The sequence below is a fragment of the Thrips palmi genome, unplaced genomic scaffold, assembly GCF_012932325.1.
Source record: "Thrips palmi isolate BJ-2018 unplaced genomic scaffold, TpBJ-2018v1 HiC_scaffold_10, whole genome shotgun sequence".
In the NCBI taxonomy this organism is placed as follows: Eukaryota; Metazoa; Arthropoda; class Insecta; order Thysanoptera; family Thripidae; genus Thrips; species Thrips palmi.
In genome coordinates this window covers 16,175,558-16,190,999 of record NW_023144621.1, presented here as the reverse complement: position 1 = coordinate 16,190,999, position 15,442 = coordinate 16,175,558, and the positions used below count along the sequence as shown (strand labels likewise).

The 15,442-nt window shown below is 54.2% G+C and overlaps 1 protein-coding gene across 10 annotated transcripts in view; it reads left to right on the top strand.

Annotated features, from left to right (window-relative positions):
* The window catches only part of LOC117654027 (KH domain-containing, RNA-binding, signal transduction-associated protein 3), a 36,267-nt gene extending 21,563 nt beyond the window's left edge, over positions 1–14,704 (top strand). The window contains exons 4-9 of one of the 10 annotated variants that reach the window (XR_004588275.1): positions 9,064–9,234; positions 10,060–10,415; positions 10,579–10,646; positions 11,517–11,610; positions 13,983–14,195; positions 14,478–14,704. Coding sequence is in view for 3 of the 10 variants with exons in the window: in XM_034400146.1 (XP_034256037.1) it covers positions 9,064–9,234; positions 10,060–10,415; positions 10,579–10,646; positions 11,514–11,611 (693 nt within the window). In the remaining 7 variants the exon portion in view is untranslated. Of the gene's footprint in view, positions 1–9,063; positions 9,235–10,059; positions 10,416–10,578; positions 10,647–11,506; positions 12,547–13,982; positions 14,196–14,477 lie in introns of those variants that run through there. The other 9 variants (XR_004588274.1, XR_004588273.1, XR_004588278.1 and 6 more) reach the window with 9 other exon arrangements.
* Positions 14,705–15,442: the final 738 nt, after the last annotated feature.

The following is a 15,442-nucleotide window of genomic DNA, read 5'->3' as shown; positions in this document are numbered from 1 at the left end:
GCGCCATGACTGCATTAATCTGGAATGTTGATTCGTCGCCAGCTTTGTTGTCGCTTCCGTCTCGATTTTCGTCACCGCCCCGTTTTTTTTCAATCTCCCCCCCCTCGGCGAACCCTTTGACCCTTTCGGATCTATATCTGAAAGCCTCCCTGTTACTTGCATCCCTCCCCCTCCCCTTCCCCCTAACCAAGGCGCAGTGGGGGCTTTTAGGGAAATCGGCGCACTGTTAGTTGGAGAGTGTGTCGGCTCGGCCTCCCGGGGAGGGCGTTGGGCCGATTGGAACGGAGGTGTGTGTGTGTGGTGTGTGTTCGTGTCCGTGTCCGTGTGAGGGAGGGGGATAGAGTGCCTGCTGCTGCCCCCTACGATGCAGACCGCCGTCTCTGTGTGGCTGGCCCCACTCAATGTGTGAGCAACTCGGAACAGCAACCACTGGAAAATTTTCCGCCGCTGCATCCTTTCCCTCTTTGTCCGGTTTTTACTCTCGCCCAGGGTCAAGCAGTGTAGCGGCTCGCTCCGTCGGCAGACTGTTTCCGAACCGCGTCGCCCCGTGAGGGGCTCCGTGAGGGGCTCCGTGAGGGGCTCCGTGAGGGGGTGCGAGGGAGACGGAAGGCGAGGCACTGCGGATAATGGAGCTCATCTATTGTTGAGCGGCCCCGAGCGGCGCTTCGGCCCTTCGGCTGCCCTTCGGCCGGCCCGGCCGTCGGGCCCCTCGGCTCCTTGTGGTCTTATTGGTTCTGCCTCTTAGCGAGTCGGTCGCAGTCGCAACACGGCCGGACAGACCGCGCTGGCAGGCGGGCCGCACCGGGCCGCACCGGGCCGCCAGGAAGCACGGCCGGTGCATAGAGCGAGCGTAAATCGCTTTCAGCGACCGAGTAATTCACGCTGAGCCGGGCCTAAATCACTCCGAGGCCGCTCCTAAATTACGCCGACATCGCGCGCCAAGCAAGGGGCGCTGAAGTGACGCCGAAACTCGCTCCGCACCGACCCCACTTTTTAATCACTGCTCCTCAGCCGCTGCACCTTGTTTGGCGACTAGTTTGGACGACAAACCTGTCCTTTAATCCGTTTTGCGCGTCGCATGTTGAAAGGGGTCCTGAGAGCGCGCAATGGGGTCAGACCCTGGGATGGTATGGACGTTTTGCGAATGCGGTGTGTGTGTGTGTGTGTGTGTGTGTGTGTGTGTGTGTGTGTGTGTGTGTGTGTGTGTGCGCGCGTGTGTGGTGCGATTGGCGTGTAATGGAAGGCCGATGGGACAATGGTGGCGAGTGGGCACCGAATCGTCAAGCCTCGTAATTACGCAACTGCAGTGTATAACGAGACTTGTTTGATGTGGTTCTTATCGCTCCAATTCTGTGCGTCTCTGTCTGCCTGTCTGTCTGTCCATCCGTGGAGGAGGTGTACCTGAAGGGCTGCCCTGGCGTGCGGGTCGTCAGGTTGAAACATTGGCCCGGTGGCAACCCTAACAAAGTCGCGCGGTCGTCAGGTTGACACATTGGCTCGCAGTGCCTCGCAGTGCCGGTGCGTGAATCAGGGGGATGGCGACTCGGTGCGACGCGCGACGATGCCCCCTGTTTAACGGCGCTGTGTGTCACGGGGCCAACGGATGGCTTTTTCCGGACGCTGGCGCAGCAGCAGCAGGAGCAACAACGACAGTAGCAGGAGCAGCAGCCATAGCAACAACGGCAATAGCAACAACAGCGGCTATAGCAACACCGGCAACAGCAACAACGGCAACAGCAACAACGGCAATAGCAACAACGGCAATAGCAACAACGGCAATAGCAACAACGGCAACAGCAACAACGGCAATAGCAACAACGGCAATAGCAACAACGGCAATAGCAACAACGGCAATAGCAACAACAGCAGCTACAGTAACAGCAGCAACATCAGCAGCAGCAACAACATCAACGACAGCAACATAGCAGCAGCAGCAGTAGCCACAGCAAAAGCAGCGCGCGGCGAGCTCGCCAACGAGACCCCCATCATCCCCAACCCCCCCGCCGCCACTACCCCCTAATCCCCCAGAGCAGCACAGCTGGCTCATTACAGACACACGTGCGTGCGTGTGCGTGCGTGCGTGTGAGTGCGCGTACGTGCGGGCGGATGGATGTAATGTCCCCGCTGAAATCACGCGCGCCGTGGCCTATGGGCCGTGCCCGGGCCTTCCCCCCGGTGTGGCTGATTGCTCGTTGACTGATTGCACAACCTGCACCTTTTCCGCCTACCCACTTTCCGAGCGCGCTGTCCGTTACGCCGTGCGCGCGCGCGTGTGTGTGTGTGGCTGGCCTAGCTCCTCCTTGCGGGTAAATATAGCTCGCGCTGGGCAGCTCGCTCATCTGCGGCCGATGATGGCTGGGGCCTCCTTCCGGTGGAGTCTCCCCCTCCCCCTTTTCCCAGCGCGCTAATGCCCAGCCGTGTTGGAAAGAAGGAGCGATTTTTCAAATCAATGTTCTGATTACTTTTATTAACTTTCTTTCGAAAAAAAAAAGAGTAGGAGAACAAAAGATAACGTTGATTTGGAGACCGGAGAGGGGGCCGCACAGACTTTGAGGGGCCTCTTTTGGTCCCGCAGCTCCTCTTCTTTTAATAGCGAAATAAATTGTTAATGCCTTGGGCGTGGCGTGGCGGGGCGTGGCGTGGCGGGGCCCTCGGCTGGAGGGGAAGGCAAGGCGGGGCGGGCCTTTGCACGTGGAGAGCCTGACGGGGCCCTGATGTATGCAGGTTGGCTCGGTGCGTCTCGGTCGGCCGGAAGACCATTCGATACCTCGCCTGCTGGCCTTCCCGCTAATCATTTTCCTTTTACATCCCCCTCTCTCCTCGTTCCATGTTCCGTCCCGCCGCCGCTACGACGATGGCTCTCTGGTGGCGCTGGAATGGCATGCATGGTGGTGTGCGTGTTTGTTTGTGGACTGCTTGTACTTGCGGTTTTACAACGATGCATGGGCCTCTATGTCACTGCGGCCTAATCCAGGGTGTCAACCCCTTCTTCCTGTCTCTGTCTGTCTGCATGTCTGTCTGCATGTCTGTCTGCATGTCTGTCTGCATGTCTGTCTGCATGTCTGTCTGCATGTCTGTCTGCATGTCTGTCTGTCTGCATGTCGGCCTGCTGATGGCTATCGATGCACCGTGGAGTAGTAGCGCCATGTCGATGGTAGTGGCTGGACCGTAATGCATTCCCTCCTCCCTCAAATCTGTGTGTGTGTGTGTGTGTGCTGATAGGCCGCGTGTCCGCAATGAGGGAAACTGATGCTGTTTGTTGTTGTTGCTGGTGGTGGTTGTCGCTCGGCTGCTCTGTATGCAACTTTGCCGGACATGCTGATGCGATGCGAGAGCGGAACAAGACCCGCATGTTTACCACCATCATCAGAGATGGAAACATCGAAGAGAAAAAAAGGCAGATTGAAAACAAAACGCGGTTAAAAAGAAATATGTGAGGAATATGGTTATGGAGACTGAATGGGTTGGGACGCTGGGCTATTTGCATGGCGATGGCGTATTTTGGCGAACGGATCTGTAAACAATACGTCTGACTTTGTGAGCACGGCCGATATTTTCCCCCCGTTTTTTGTTCTACAGTCGCCGTGTAAATGAGACCTTTTTCGCTGCCTCCCGTTTCTATTATCGTTATTGTTATTTTTGCCGAATGATCCGAATTGGACGAGCGGCACCGACGGGGCGCTTTGTCATGTGCACGTTATTGTTTGACGCGTCCACTTGGCCGGGATAGCGTCGGGGGGATCGTGGTGGAGGGGGAAGGGGAGCGAGGGAGTGGGGGAAAGTGGATCGTGGTGGTGGGGGCAGTGGATCGCGGGAGTGGGGGAAGCGGAACGTGGAAGTGGATGGCGGCAGTGAGGCAAGTGGATCGTGGAAGTGGGGAGAGATCGTGTTAGATCAGCAGGGAAATGGTGCAGGTGGAGGGTGGTTGGCCCCGCTGTTGGGCTGGAAAGCCGCCAACTTTTAATGGCCGTGGCGTGGCGCGCCCTGCCTCGCCCTGCCTCGCCCTGCCTCGCCCTGCCTCGCCCTGCCTCGCCCTGCCTCGCCCTGCCTCGCCCTGCCTCGCCCTGCCTGCACGTCGCGGACAAAGACCCACCTTCCGTGGAAGGGGTGCCGGGGCCGACAGGGCCCAAACGGCGTGGCCGCAGTTCTGGCGGTCGGCGCGCGGTTTCCAGCGAGTGGGCCTCGGACCATTGCGCGGTTGCACGGGCCTCGCGCGCCTCGCGTGTGTGGCGGCCACGGTCTCGGCCACGGCCGGAATGCGACGTCGTCGAAGCGAATGTGCCCCACCTGGACGAGGGGAGCGCTCCTCGAGGACCGAGCCGTGCCGGGCCGTGCGGCCGCGCGGTGGCCGTGGGGCGCGGAGCCGGGCCGGGCGCGAGCAAGGGCGCGAGGGTGGCAGCCTGGTGGCAGCCTGGTGGCAGCCTGGCGGGGTGGCCGCACCGCACATTACTACGTATCGGGCGGTGGCAGCGCGCGGCGCAGCGCAGGGAGGCCCCTTTCCCTACACTACTAAAAAAATAAAAAAATAAATTTGGGCCGGTGGAAAAAAATGTGCAGCGCTCCTAGCGAAACGCGCTGGCCTACAAATGTAGGAGCGGGTGAGGAGCGAAGGGGCGGTTCGCGCAGCGGCGAGATTTCCCGGCCTCTTGTACGTGCGTGGGCGTGTATGAAACGTGTGTGTGTGTGTGTTTGTGCGTGTGTGTGTAGATTGATGGCGTTTGGTCCCGCAGTGACGAATGGCATTGAGCTCGCCCCCGGCGTTGCAGGTGGCCGTCGGTTTTGGGGGGTGGGCTGGGGAGAGGGGTATGGGGGCTCCAGCAGCCTGATGCGTGCATGACGATGCGACCGTCCCCTTTGGGCCCCGCCGCCTGCCCCCCAGTGGGCCCCCAGAGGGGCTGCACGCCGCCGCCTCCCCCATTTTTCACCCTGTCCGTCACTGATTAACTTATCTGTTCCGTTTTTGCGACGCGTTTTGCACGCCACTTGCCGACTCTCTCTTTCTCTCTGCAGCAGAGCGCTGCAGATCGCTCGCACGAGCCGTCCCCACCAATCTGGCCCAGTGCACCACACGTCTATCAAGGCTAATTTAGTGTATGCGCGATATTATTTAAACTGGGCGAGGGGGCAGTCCGCTACGAGCGGGGGTGGAGGCGGGGGGTGGCCTGTCCCCGACAGGCGGCACGGCGCGGCACCGCACGCCCCGGAACGGGCTAATGGGAATCCCATGTTTGTCTGCAGGCATTCCACAGCAACCCCTCCATTCGGCACTCGGTGCGACCACCTCGCCGAGACCACCTTCGCGTCCGTGACACGACCACGGCCTGGGCCTGGGCCCCCCGACGCGTCGCGACGCCAGACCACCTGCACAGTGTACTTCCGCTGTACCCCGTACCTACGCCACCCTGAATACTAGGGGGCGCAAACGCGCCGAACTAGCTTTTGCAACTACCGCAACCCCTACAACCAGACGGCTGCCTCATTGTGCTATGCTGGCGGCAGTACCCGAGACGCCACCCGTACGGCGCAGTGTGTGTGTTTGTGTGTGTGACCGTCTGTCTGTGTGTGTGTGTGTGTGGGGGGGGGGGCTGATGGCCATTACTCGTCTGCTGGCAAGAAGACGGATCGGTCGGGAAAGACGGCGGGGAAGGGGCACGGTCTAAAATGGCCAGAAACGGGAAAACAAAAGCTTTGGCCTGATTAATCGGGGCTCTGGATCGTTAAGTGGCACCGAGAGGGGGAGAGAGAGAGAGGGGGATTGACGTGGAAGGTAGGCGCTGTGGGCGGCCTACCTCCAAGGCGGCGACGGGCACCCTCGGCGTCGACGGGCACCTCGACGGGCACCTCGACAGGCACCTCGACAGGCACCTCGACAGGCACCTCGACGGGCACCTCGACAGGCACCTCGACAGGCACCTCGACGGGCACCTCGACGGGCACCTCGACGGGCACCTCGACGGGCACCTCGACGGGCACCTCGACGGGCACCTCGACGGGCACCTCGACGGGCACCTCGACGGGCACCTCGACGGGCACCTCGACGTATTGTCCGAAGGGCGGCCCACTTGGCGCAGGTGGAGGGCCGAAGGGCTCTGAGTGCACACGTGTGGCCCTTCCTATAATTCCGCTCAAGAGGACTCGAGCAGGAGAGAGAGAGAGAGAGAGAGAGAAAAAGTTGGTCGCCGAGAGGAACGAATTAGGAAATGGAATGTTCGGAAAGGATTGTTTTTCCGAAGTGGATTGTTTTTCAAAGTGTGCCAAGTCGCGACGGCGGCGGGAACGCGATGAAAAGTTGTTCTTTGGAATGGCGCCCCTTTAAAATTTAGTTTCCAGGGAAAGATTTTTCGCCGCGGTTCAATAAAGTTTGCCAGCGTTTGACTCGCTTGTTGAACGCGTGCCAGCGCTGCCCGTCGTGGGTCGTCAATGCGGGCTATCTGGCGGGCGGTGTTTGGCGCGGGCCACTACAGGGCCTCGCTGGAGGGCCTGCCGGCATTCCGGCCGCGTTGACATGGCCTGGTGGGCGGCGCTGGATGGCCGGTCGGCCTAGGCCCCCGGGGCTGCCCTAGGGCTGCCCGGCCGCGCTGGGCCAATCCCGCAGACGCGGTATAGCGTGGCGTGGCGTGGCGTGGCGCGGCGTGGCGCGGCGTGGCACGCCCCGACTGCTTTGGGGTGCTTTGCATGCCTGGCTTTGCTGGCACGGCTGATTGGGCTGTGGTGTGTCGATGGGGGAAGGAGATAGATGGCGGGGCGCGGCGGCGCGGCCGGGCGTCGAAAGCCGCGCTCGCTCACGGACAGACAGACGGACGGACGGCGACACACGCGGTGCAAGGTTTGGACTATCGCAGGCAGCATCTAGAGGAGCCTTCAACCTCGATTGTGGCAGTAGATCGAATTGAAGCGCGCTTAGTGCAAAAACAAAATCATCAACAACAGCGACTCGCCCTCAAAAGAAGTAAATATTGATTGGGAAGGGAGGACTGACGCTCTGCCTGCTAGAATGTGGCGGTGGACACGGTTTCCCGTTTTTGCGCCCCGCTTCCAAGAGGGAACTCTTCGGCAGTCGCTGTGCTTCCTGTGCGACCCTTTCTGTTTTTTCTTGTGTTTTTCATTTTGTTTTGTTGGCACGTCCGCTCCGGCTTCCGCCCGCTCGCCTCACTAGTCGGTTTAAAATATTGCGGGGTTTTCTCTCGCCATCTTTGGACGGCCCTCCCTTTGTGGCTGTCTTTGACAGGCGGCCCCCGCTCATCCGCTGAGCCCTTTTATTGTGTTTTTGCGCCAAATTGTGGCACACGTACAGGAAGGAATAACAAAAAAAAAAATAAAAAAGAGTGGACGTTTGCGGTCTTTTGCTTTCGCGTTTCCGTTGGATGGCGTGCTTCCGCGAAGAAGCTCCCTGTCCGTCCGTCCGTTCGTCCGGCCGGTTTGACCCTTGACCCAACTTGGCTCCGGAAATCGTAAAAGCATAATGCGTCCGCCCTGGCGGCCCTGGCGGCCCTGGCGGCCCCGCCGGCCCTTCGGCATCGATTAGCGGCCAGTGTGGGCCCGAGCGGCGTCTTTTGGGTGCCCTGCCGAGAAAGACGCGTCGCCCGAACCGCTCCTACATTTTCCCCGTTTTTAATCATACAAATGACCCGGAGGTCGCGCTCGCCGTCGTTTTACTGTCGGCCCCGCTGGTTTTTTTTTCATTAATTTACAAGTCCTAACAACAACAACATGACCGCATGGCGGCGGCCCGCCTTTTTTTTACGTTTTTTTTTGGCGTGTCAATTTGCGTCGAGCTGCGTGACATTCCTCGGGCCTTTGCTTTCGCTTTCGCAGCGACGCGTCCCCGTCCCGCGTGTATCAGATTTGATGCCGAGTGATTGGGCGACGTAAAGCCCGTCACCCCCCGCCGACAGGCAGACAGGCAGGCAGACCGACATGCAGACAGACAGGCAGACAGACAGTCAGACGAGCGGGACGGGTGGTCGCAGAATGGGGATTTGACAAGGGGTGACCAACTCGAGATAATCAGTGTGCGTCTAGTTGGTAATCAGTGAAACAGTCAGTGGAGATTCTCACACTCTTTGATCAGCTTTGTGACACGACTTTTTACCCACCTTTTCGGCTCCTCCCTTTAACCGCGCCTGGCTGGCCGAGCCTGGATTGGGCAGGGCTGAGTGACAAGGGGATCCCCATGCTGATGTCACTCTGGCGGTGGAATTGCAGCCCCGCTCCGCCACGCCATGTCCCGCGGTCGCCGGAGCGTTCCTGACGTTTTGAACACAACTTCATCTGTCACCGTTCCCGCTCCTTTCCCCAAAATGGCCGTCCTCTTTCTGTCTGTCGGTCTGTCCGTACCAGTTCGCAGTGGGCCAGAAGACCGGTGGAGGCGGCCAAAACTCCAGTCGCGTTTTCAGCTCCAGAGTCGCTAAACAGGACTCGAACTGAACGTGTGACCCCACCATTGGATTCCTCGCTGGGAGAGCAATGCATTGGTGGGGTCACACGTTAAGTTTGAGCCCCATTTAGCGACTCTGGAGCTTAAAACGCGTGTAGAGTTTATGCCGCCTCCACCGGTCTTGGCCCACTGTGCAGCGGCGTGCCACAGACTCGGCTCGTCGGACCAGTGCAGTTATTTGTTCGTTTTCGAGGCCGCACAAGTAAATAGTCGGCCTGGAGGAAGGGAGTCGTGTTTTTCAGAAGTGGCTGCTGCAATTTGGGCGTATTTGCCCGCTGCCCGGGGCGGCCCGCAGGTCTCTCCACTTCTTGTACATTTCTCCCCCCTCTCTCTGTTTGGCAACTGGGCGTGTTTTGAGAAACGAGTTTGAATTAGCTGTCGAGATGAGAGGGAGTCGCTTTTAGTTGGTTACTCGAGTTCTCGTTTTGGGGGCGTGTTCTTTTTTCCCCGGTTTCTGTTTTTGTTGGAGTGAGCACCAGGGCAAGTCAAAGGTGGAGCAAGTTAAATACTTGTGTCGAGAGCGGGGATTTATTGCGTTCTGCCTTGTCGGCCGCTACTTCCAGAAAACCCTTTTCAGGCAGAGTCTTTTATTGGCAGTGATGTGACGATGGGTCTCTTCGTTCCAGGAGGAGGAATGTAGGAATTCGCTGGACCCCAAATACTCCCACCTGAGCGACGACCTCCACGTAGAGATCTCGGCCATGGCGCCGCCGGCCGAGGCCCACGCTAGGATAGCCTTCGCCCTGGCCGAGATCAGGAAGTACATGGTCCCGGACAGCAACGACGAAATTCGGCAGGTAAGAAAAACCAAGTCTCGTTCAGTAGTTTTCATTCTTTATATTCATCCCACTTTTTTACTGGTTCCTTTGTTGAAATGCAGCCACTGTTGGGCTTCGTTTTGCTCGGCCGTTTCTGCCCGTCATGTAAATCACAGTGTCCCACATGAGGGGGAAAAAAGTGGAAATCCGCAGTGTTTCTTTTTGTTTGGCAACGATTGTGTTGTGTGCGGTCGTGCGGTCGCATTGTCGTTGGGCCGATCGCCATTTCGGATCGGTCCCTATATTGAGCTGCGGTGGGCCGCGCTTCGGCCCTCCCTTCGGCCCTTTGGCCCTTTGGCCCTTTGGCTCTTTGGCCCTTTGGGTCGCGGAACGCCAAGGGCGGAGCCGCGGAGCGAGGAAATTCTGACCGTTTTGTTTGGCCCGTTACAACACCGCTGTTTTTCTCCCTCCGTGAGCGAGTAATCAAGGGCGTCGTCTTGGCCTCTAATGGCCCTGCTGGGCTGCCGAGGGCTGCCGAGGGTCGCGAGGCAGTGAAAGGGCTGGCTTGATGACGATGGTGACGTCATACACACTCACTTCATTGGAAGAGGCGTTTCTGTTTGGAAATGAAAGTAGCCAGGTGCGCCATAGGAGACAGGATCTTTTGCCCCGCTTTTGCGCACTTCTTTGACCGAGGCGGACCTTACACTGTTCCAATAATTGACGGAGAGTCATCCACCCGTGGCCCTTAAGTGGTTTTTTTCCAGGACTTGCTGTTTTTTTGTTGTCGTTTGCAGTGTGCTGACTGCAGGCCGTCGTCGACTTGCAAAACGCGTTTGTGTGATTCCTACCCTTCTTGCTCAGGAACAATTCCGGGAGATGGAGATGTACTCGCCCGAGGGCAACGGGGTGCGCGGCGGCGCGCGGGGGGGCCCTCGGGGCCGAGGGGGCATGATGCGGGGGGTGCCACCCGCCCGGGGGGGCTTCATGAGGGGAGGTGCCGTGTCCCGCGGCGGGGCCCTCCTGTCCCCGCCCGGCCCCCACCCCCGCCCCCCACAGCCCGCCCCCCTGAGGCCGCCCCCGCCGCAGGCACTGCTTCCCCGGCCGCTGCCCGGCAAGACGAAGGTGCTCAGCATCCTGGACCGCGCCCGCGTCGCCATGGAGGAGTCGTATAGCTCAGCCTACGACGACGACCCCTCGGGGTTCTACGAAGGAGCGGGGTGAGCTGTTTACTCATGTTTTCGCAAATCTCTTTAAATTCAAGTCAGCTCTCTTGTGAAAATTACGTTTCAACATACTTTTTACTTGTAGTTTGTGCCCAGTGCCCCCTCTCACCCATACCTGACTAACGCCGTTTCCGTCACTGCCTTGCTCTCGTTCCAGGTATGGCGGATATGATGACTACGACGACGGAGCTGCCAACTTCTACAGTGCTGGTGCGGGCTTCACAGGTAAGTGGCGATCTGGCACCGGTGCCCTATTTTTTATGCATCTCACTTCTCGCTACATGGACCCACCCCCACCCTCCCCTGTGTCACCCCTTCTCCTCTCTTTCTTGGCGACAGATCTTGCCTATTTTGCACTTTTTTCCATACTCTTTGGTACCTAGTTTGGTTCTGTACTGCAACCATTCTGGTTCAGGAACATATTTGTCACCAAAGTCAAAACAGACGAATTCTGAGTTAATTATTGTTTGAGACGCACTCCGCTGTAACTTAAATCGGGGGACCTGCCGCTAAGAATGCTCCCTTCTAGTTTGTGCTTGTGTAGAGTTGGCGTTCTTTTAAGCAGTGTAGGCGCTATGGTTATGCAGCGTGTCACGAAATCCTGGTCACTGGGCAAGGTTTTCTCCAAGAAACTGAGACTTGTCCGCTCCCAACCCTTCTCCTCTCCGTCCGTCCGCCTTCTCGCTGGGAATCCGACCAAAAGTCGGGAGCCGCATGTCGGGGTTCTCAAGGCCCTCGCGCCATTATCGAAGACCTTTCCCATCGGCGAGATTTTTTCCGAGCCAACCAACTTAACTTTCCCTTTTAAAGCCACTAAAAAGCAAGACTAATAAAAGTATACCTTTTCTGAAGCCTCTGCCTTTTTTAATACCTGATAAACCTTGCAAGTTATTGACTTTACTCTAAACAAAGCCGGCCTTTTTTCTGCAGAGGTTTTGAGTTTTTCTAAAACTTTCTAAATTTTTTTTACTTAATGGCATTTTTAAAATGTCAATTTTAACGGTGTTGTTGTCGGTTCCGCCCCGCCTCGCACCCAGTGCATGCTAGCATTGTGTACCGTGTCGTGTTTGTTTTTGTTCCTTTTGCTCGCAGAAGATACCACTAGCCGTTGGAAGGGGTACAAGGCTCCTGGTGGCCCAGTGTCGCGCTACACGCCCAGACCAGCGCCATACAGCAGGCCGCCCAAGTAGTGAGTGAGTTTGTCATGTGATGCGATTCCGACATACACACAAAAAAGTTATCAAGTTTTTAATCAAGATAAAAAAAGAAAGTTAAAGGTGTCACTTTCTCGTTTTTATTTACCATTGTCAATTTTGTTTCCTAAAGGTTTGTGACTATTTTCGTATTGAAAATTTCAAAGTTTATGGATGGAAGTGTCTGATGTTCTTTAATAGGGTAAAATATTAATGTGCAAAATGAATGCACGAGGAATGTGTTATGTTGGTTGTATATTCTTCTGTTTGGACGCAGTCGGACATGTAGCTTTTAAAGTGACTGTCTAAATGTGTTATTTGTTGATTAATTCCGTCACACTCTTCATATCCAATTTTGTAAAATAAATGAAAAATAACGGCCTGGCCTACTTAATAAGGGGAATGCTATACGAGGTGCTGGACCAATTTGCACTCCGATGAGGCGCTTCTAAGTTTCTATGCAAACACCGCTTTATCTCTTCGCGTGGTTTAAGCTGTAAAAAAAATAACAAGCCCAATACATTCCACTGTTAAAGAAAAAGCATCAGCATGCACTATTTTGCCGAATCTGTCGTTCACCCCTCCTAAAGTCTACTTAGTTTATCAAAGAATTTCTCATCAATCGGAATTCATTCGGCTTGCACAAATGTAGCCTTGTATTCCTGTCGGCTTTCATTAGCTCAACTGTACAGTACTTGATGCAAGATAAGTTGATTGCAAGCTGTCTTGTTATCCCTCATCATATAGTTCAATAATATTTTTGTTGAATGTAATTAAGAGAATGATTCTATAAGAAATTAGACCTATAATATGATTCGTCGTTTGTATATATACATTTATTCTCTTGTACAGAAGGTTAAAGAAATAAAATTCTTCAATTAGAGTTTTGTTACTGATACTGTTTTTGTGTTAAATCTCCCCGAAAAAAAAAAACAAAAAAAAACAAATATGTCCTTGATAAAACGAATCTTCATTAAATGAACTGTTAAACGGTGATACGTACTTCGTAATTTTTAAATCTGTATGATAAAAACACAATTTAAAAAAATACATTCAGTGTTGAACAAGCAAATAAAACCGCCACTGTTTTCGGGAACAATCAATGCTTCACTTGTTGTGTGGGTCATGTTGCACAAACCCATCCAAATGAGTTTTACTGCTACGGCGTTGAACATATTTTTTGTAAACGACGTTAGCCACAACCCTCACTTTTAAACTGTGTTCAGCACTGGATTAAACAAAGTATATTGCTGTGTCAAAATGTACGAATTTGTTTAAATTTTACCTAATAAAGATTCATAGAACAAAACTGTTTGATTTCATATCCACAATTAACACATTTCCAGCAAATTCGGAAACCTCGGAATGGAATTAGTGTGAAGGTAACTCGACTTTCCATTTCATTGGTGTTTTGTGCAGTCCTTACATGCTAATTATGAATTCCACTGTAAAATTTGCGATAAATCAAATGTGGGAACTAGGTAACACTAACTTCCTGTCCGATCTTCGAATGCTTAAAATCCCACCGTGCAATTTTATCTATTTTACAAGTGAACGTGCTTGTTTGTAACTTTAACGTCAACTTTACAGTCATAAGAAATGCCTCATAGGCGGCATTTCTCTTGTAACTTCATTCATTAGAATTTATAGTTAGCATCAATCTCCTTATACTTCGTAGACGTTTTAGTGTCAAATAAACCTCCAAAATAATATGCATTGCACTGGACCTAGATGGTAGGCTAAAATTCGTCCTTCTTTGCTCTTTCGCTATCACAAAATATAATAAAAATAAACCATTTTATCCGTCTAAAGACATGAACCATCGCAATGAAGCTGCGCTCAATAAACAAGCCCCATTACTAGGATTTGGTAGTGAAAACCGTCAACTCCGTAAAGTTAAAATTTTAAAGAATATAATGGAATCCTGCATGGCATCGAAGTTGCCCCCCTTCAAATTCGAGAAAACTCACTTCGCACTGCGCTTTGCTCTAGTGTAGTGGAATGTTGCATGGTTACGACTCTAGTGTAGTTTTGCACCGGGATTGTCTTAGTCTACGTCTAGACACTTGATTTTCTTTGGTGTCCTTGGGAGGACAGTGTTTCTGACTGAATCGATGAACCATTTTACTCGTTCGCGCGTCCTGAATACGTGACGTTCCCGCGTTGAGTAAGATGAGGTCAGTCAGGTAAGTCTGATACTCCCCCCAAAAAACACGAACAATTTTGACGCCGGTCTTGTCGCACTTGTAAGTGGGTCTCAAAAAGGAAAAAAGCGGGGGGACGCGCCCGTCCCACTAGGAGTACTGGGATGAGGGCAGGCCCAGATCCATGCACGCCCCTAATGTCTTGGCATGCTTCCGTTCGCCAGGTCTGTCTCACGGACACATTTTGTGACTGCGGGCTCCCCCGGGGCCGGAGTGTCCCCAGCCCCTGCTCTCCAAGGGATGGACCAGCCTCAGCGTCGCCCCAGCCTCCGGCCCCAACGGGCCCTCCGGCCCTGCCCCGGGCCCCGGACACGTCTTCAAAGAGAGGGCATCTCCGCGCCCCCCAGCGCCGTTCCGCTCCGGGCCACAGTCTTGACGTAAGTCCAAATAGAATATTCGTAGAAAATAGGATAAGGATTTCCGGACAGAGAAAGGAAATGATTGACAGTGTAGCTCGCCCTGGCTTTGGGAGGAACCCATCCCAACCGCCCCTTATACTTTGCGTAATGCACCGAAAGTGGGGCCCGGAACACTCCGGATGGATTGCAAAGTTCCTGGGTGCGGGCACGCCGGCAAAGTTACCTACCTTTAGGCAGCCTAACGCTCTCGAAGTAGAATTCAAGTACATTTGACTGTACCTACGTGTGCGTGTGTTGCAGGCGGAGGCTTCCCGACCGTTTGCCGAGGACCAAGATCACCAAGGTCACCATGGGCGGCCGACTCGGAGCGCTGTAGAAACCCCCGACACCGACACGACCCCGTCTGTGATAGCAGCATCTCGAAGCAAGAGAATCGCCTAGGTGTCCCAACATTTTGTAATTTTACGTCTCACCCTGTTACTTGTACTTCTTACAATTCGTCTGTTTAAAATTTTATGGATTCTTCAGCCTGTCCTATTTCAATGGTTTTTTTCACGACTAGAAATAAGAGGTAGGCGGGCTGCGGGAAGACGCTAGCATCAAGTACGATGTCTATAGGCGCGGTTTTTTATTCAAGTAGACTTGAATGTCCGTTGTATTGAATGTCTTTTGTAATACTGTTGAATGAAATGTGTTTGTATTCGTCCGTAGCTTTATGTCGGTTTTGCTTCGAGGCTCACTCTGCCGTGTCGGTGTCTGTTTACTGCTCCACATTTTTTATCATCATCATCTTTGTTCAATGTTTGTACTTGTCTCATCATTACTATGATATTATTTGTTGTAATAATTTGTTATTAAAATGACGATCGTTTCTATTTGGTCTTTGCCTTCTCTGACCTTAAACCACCCCCAATGTGCACTCTCGAGACAGAGAGAGAGAGAGAGAGACACGAAACATCAGGAAAGAGGGTCCTTAGGTAGCAGACAACGAAAAGCAAATGATGAAAAGAACGGACCAGTACACGAAGGAAAAGAAAGGGGTGGGAAATTTAATATTGTTGCTTTGGCTGTACAATCAACTGGCCGTCGACCCGTTGGTGGCGAGGCACGGTATTGAATATCACGCAGAGCCCCTACACGAGAGAACAATGCTCGAATACATTATCGACGGGCCGGGAGGAGCTACAGTGTGGCAGGCACACACAAGGCCGCGGAGAGCCCACACAAGTTCGGGATCATTATTTACATTTCACGAACTGGGGCGA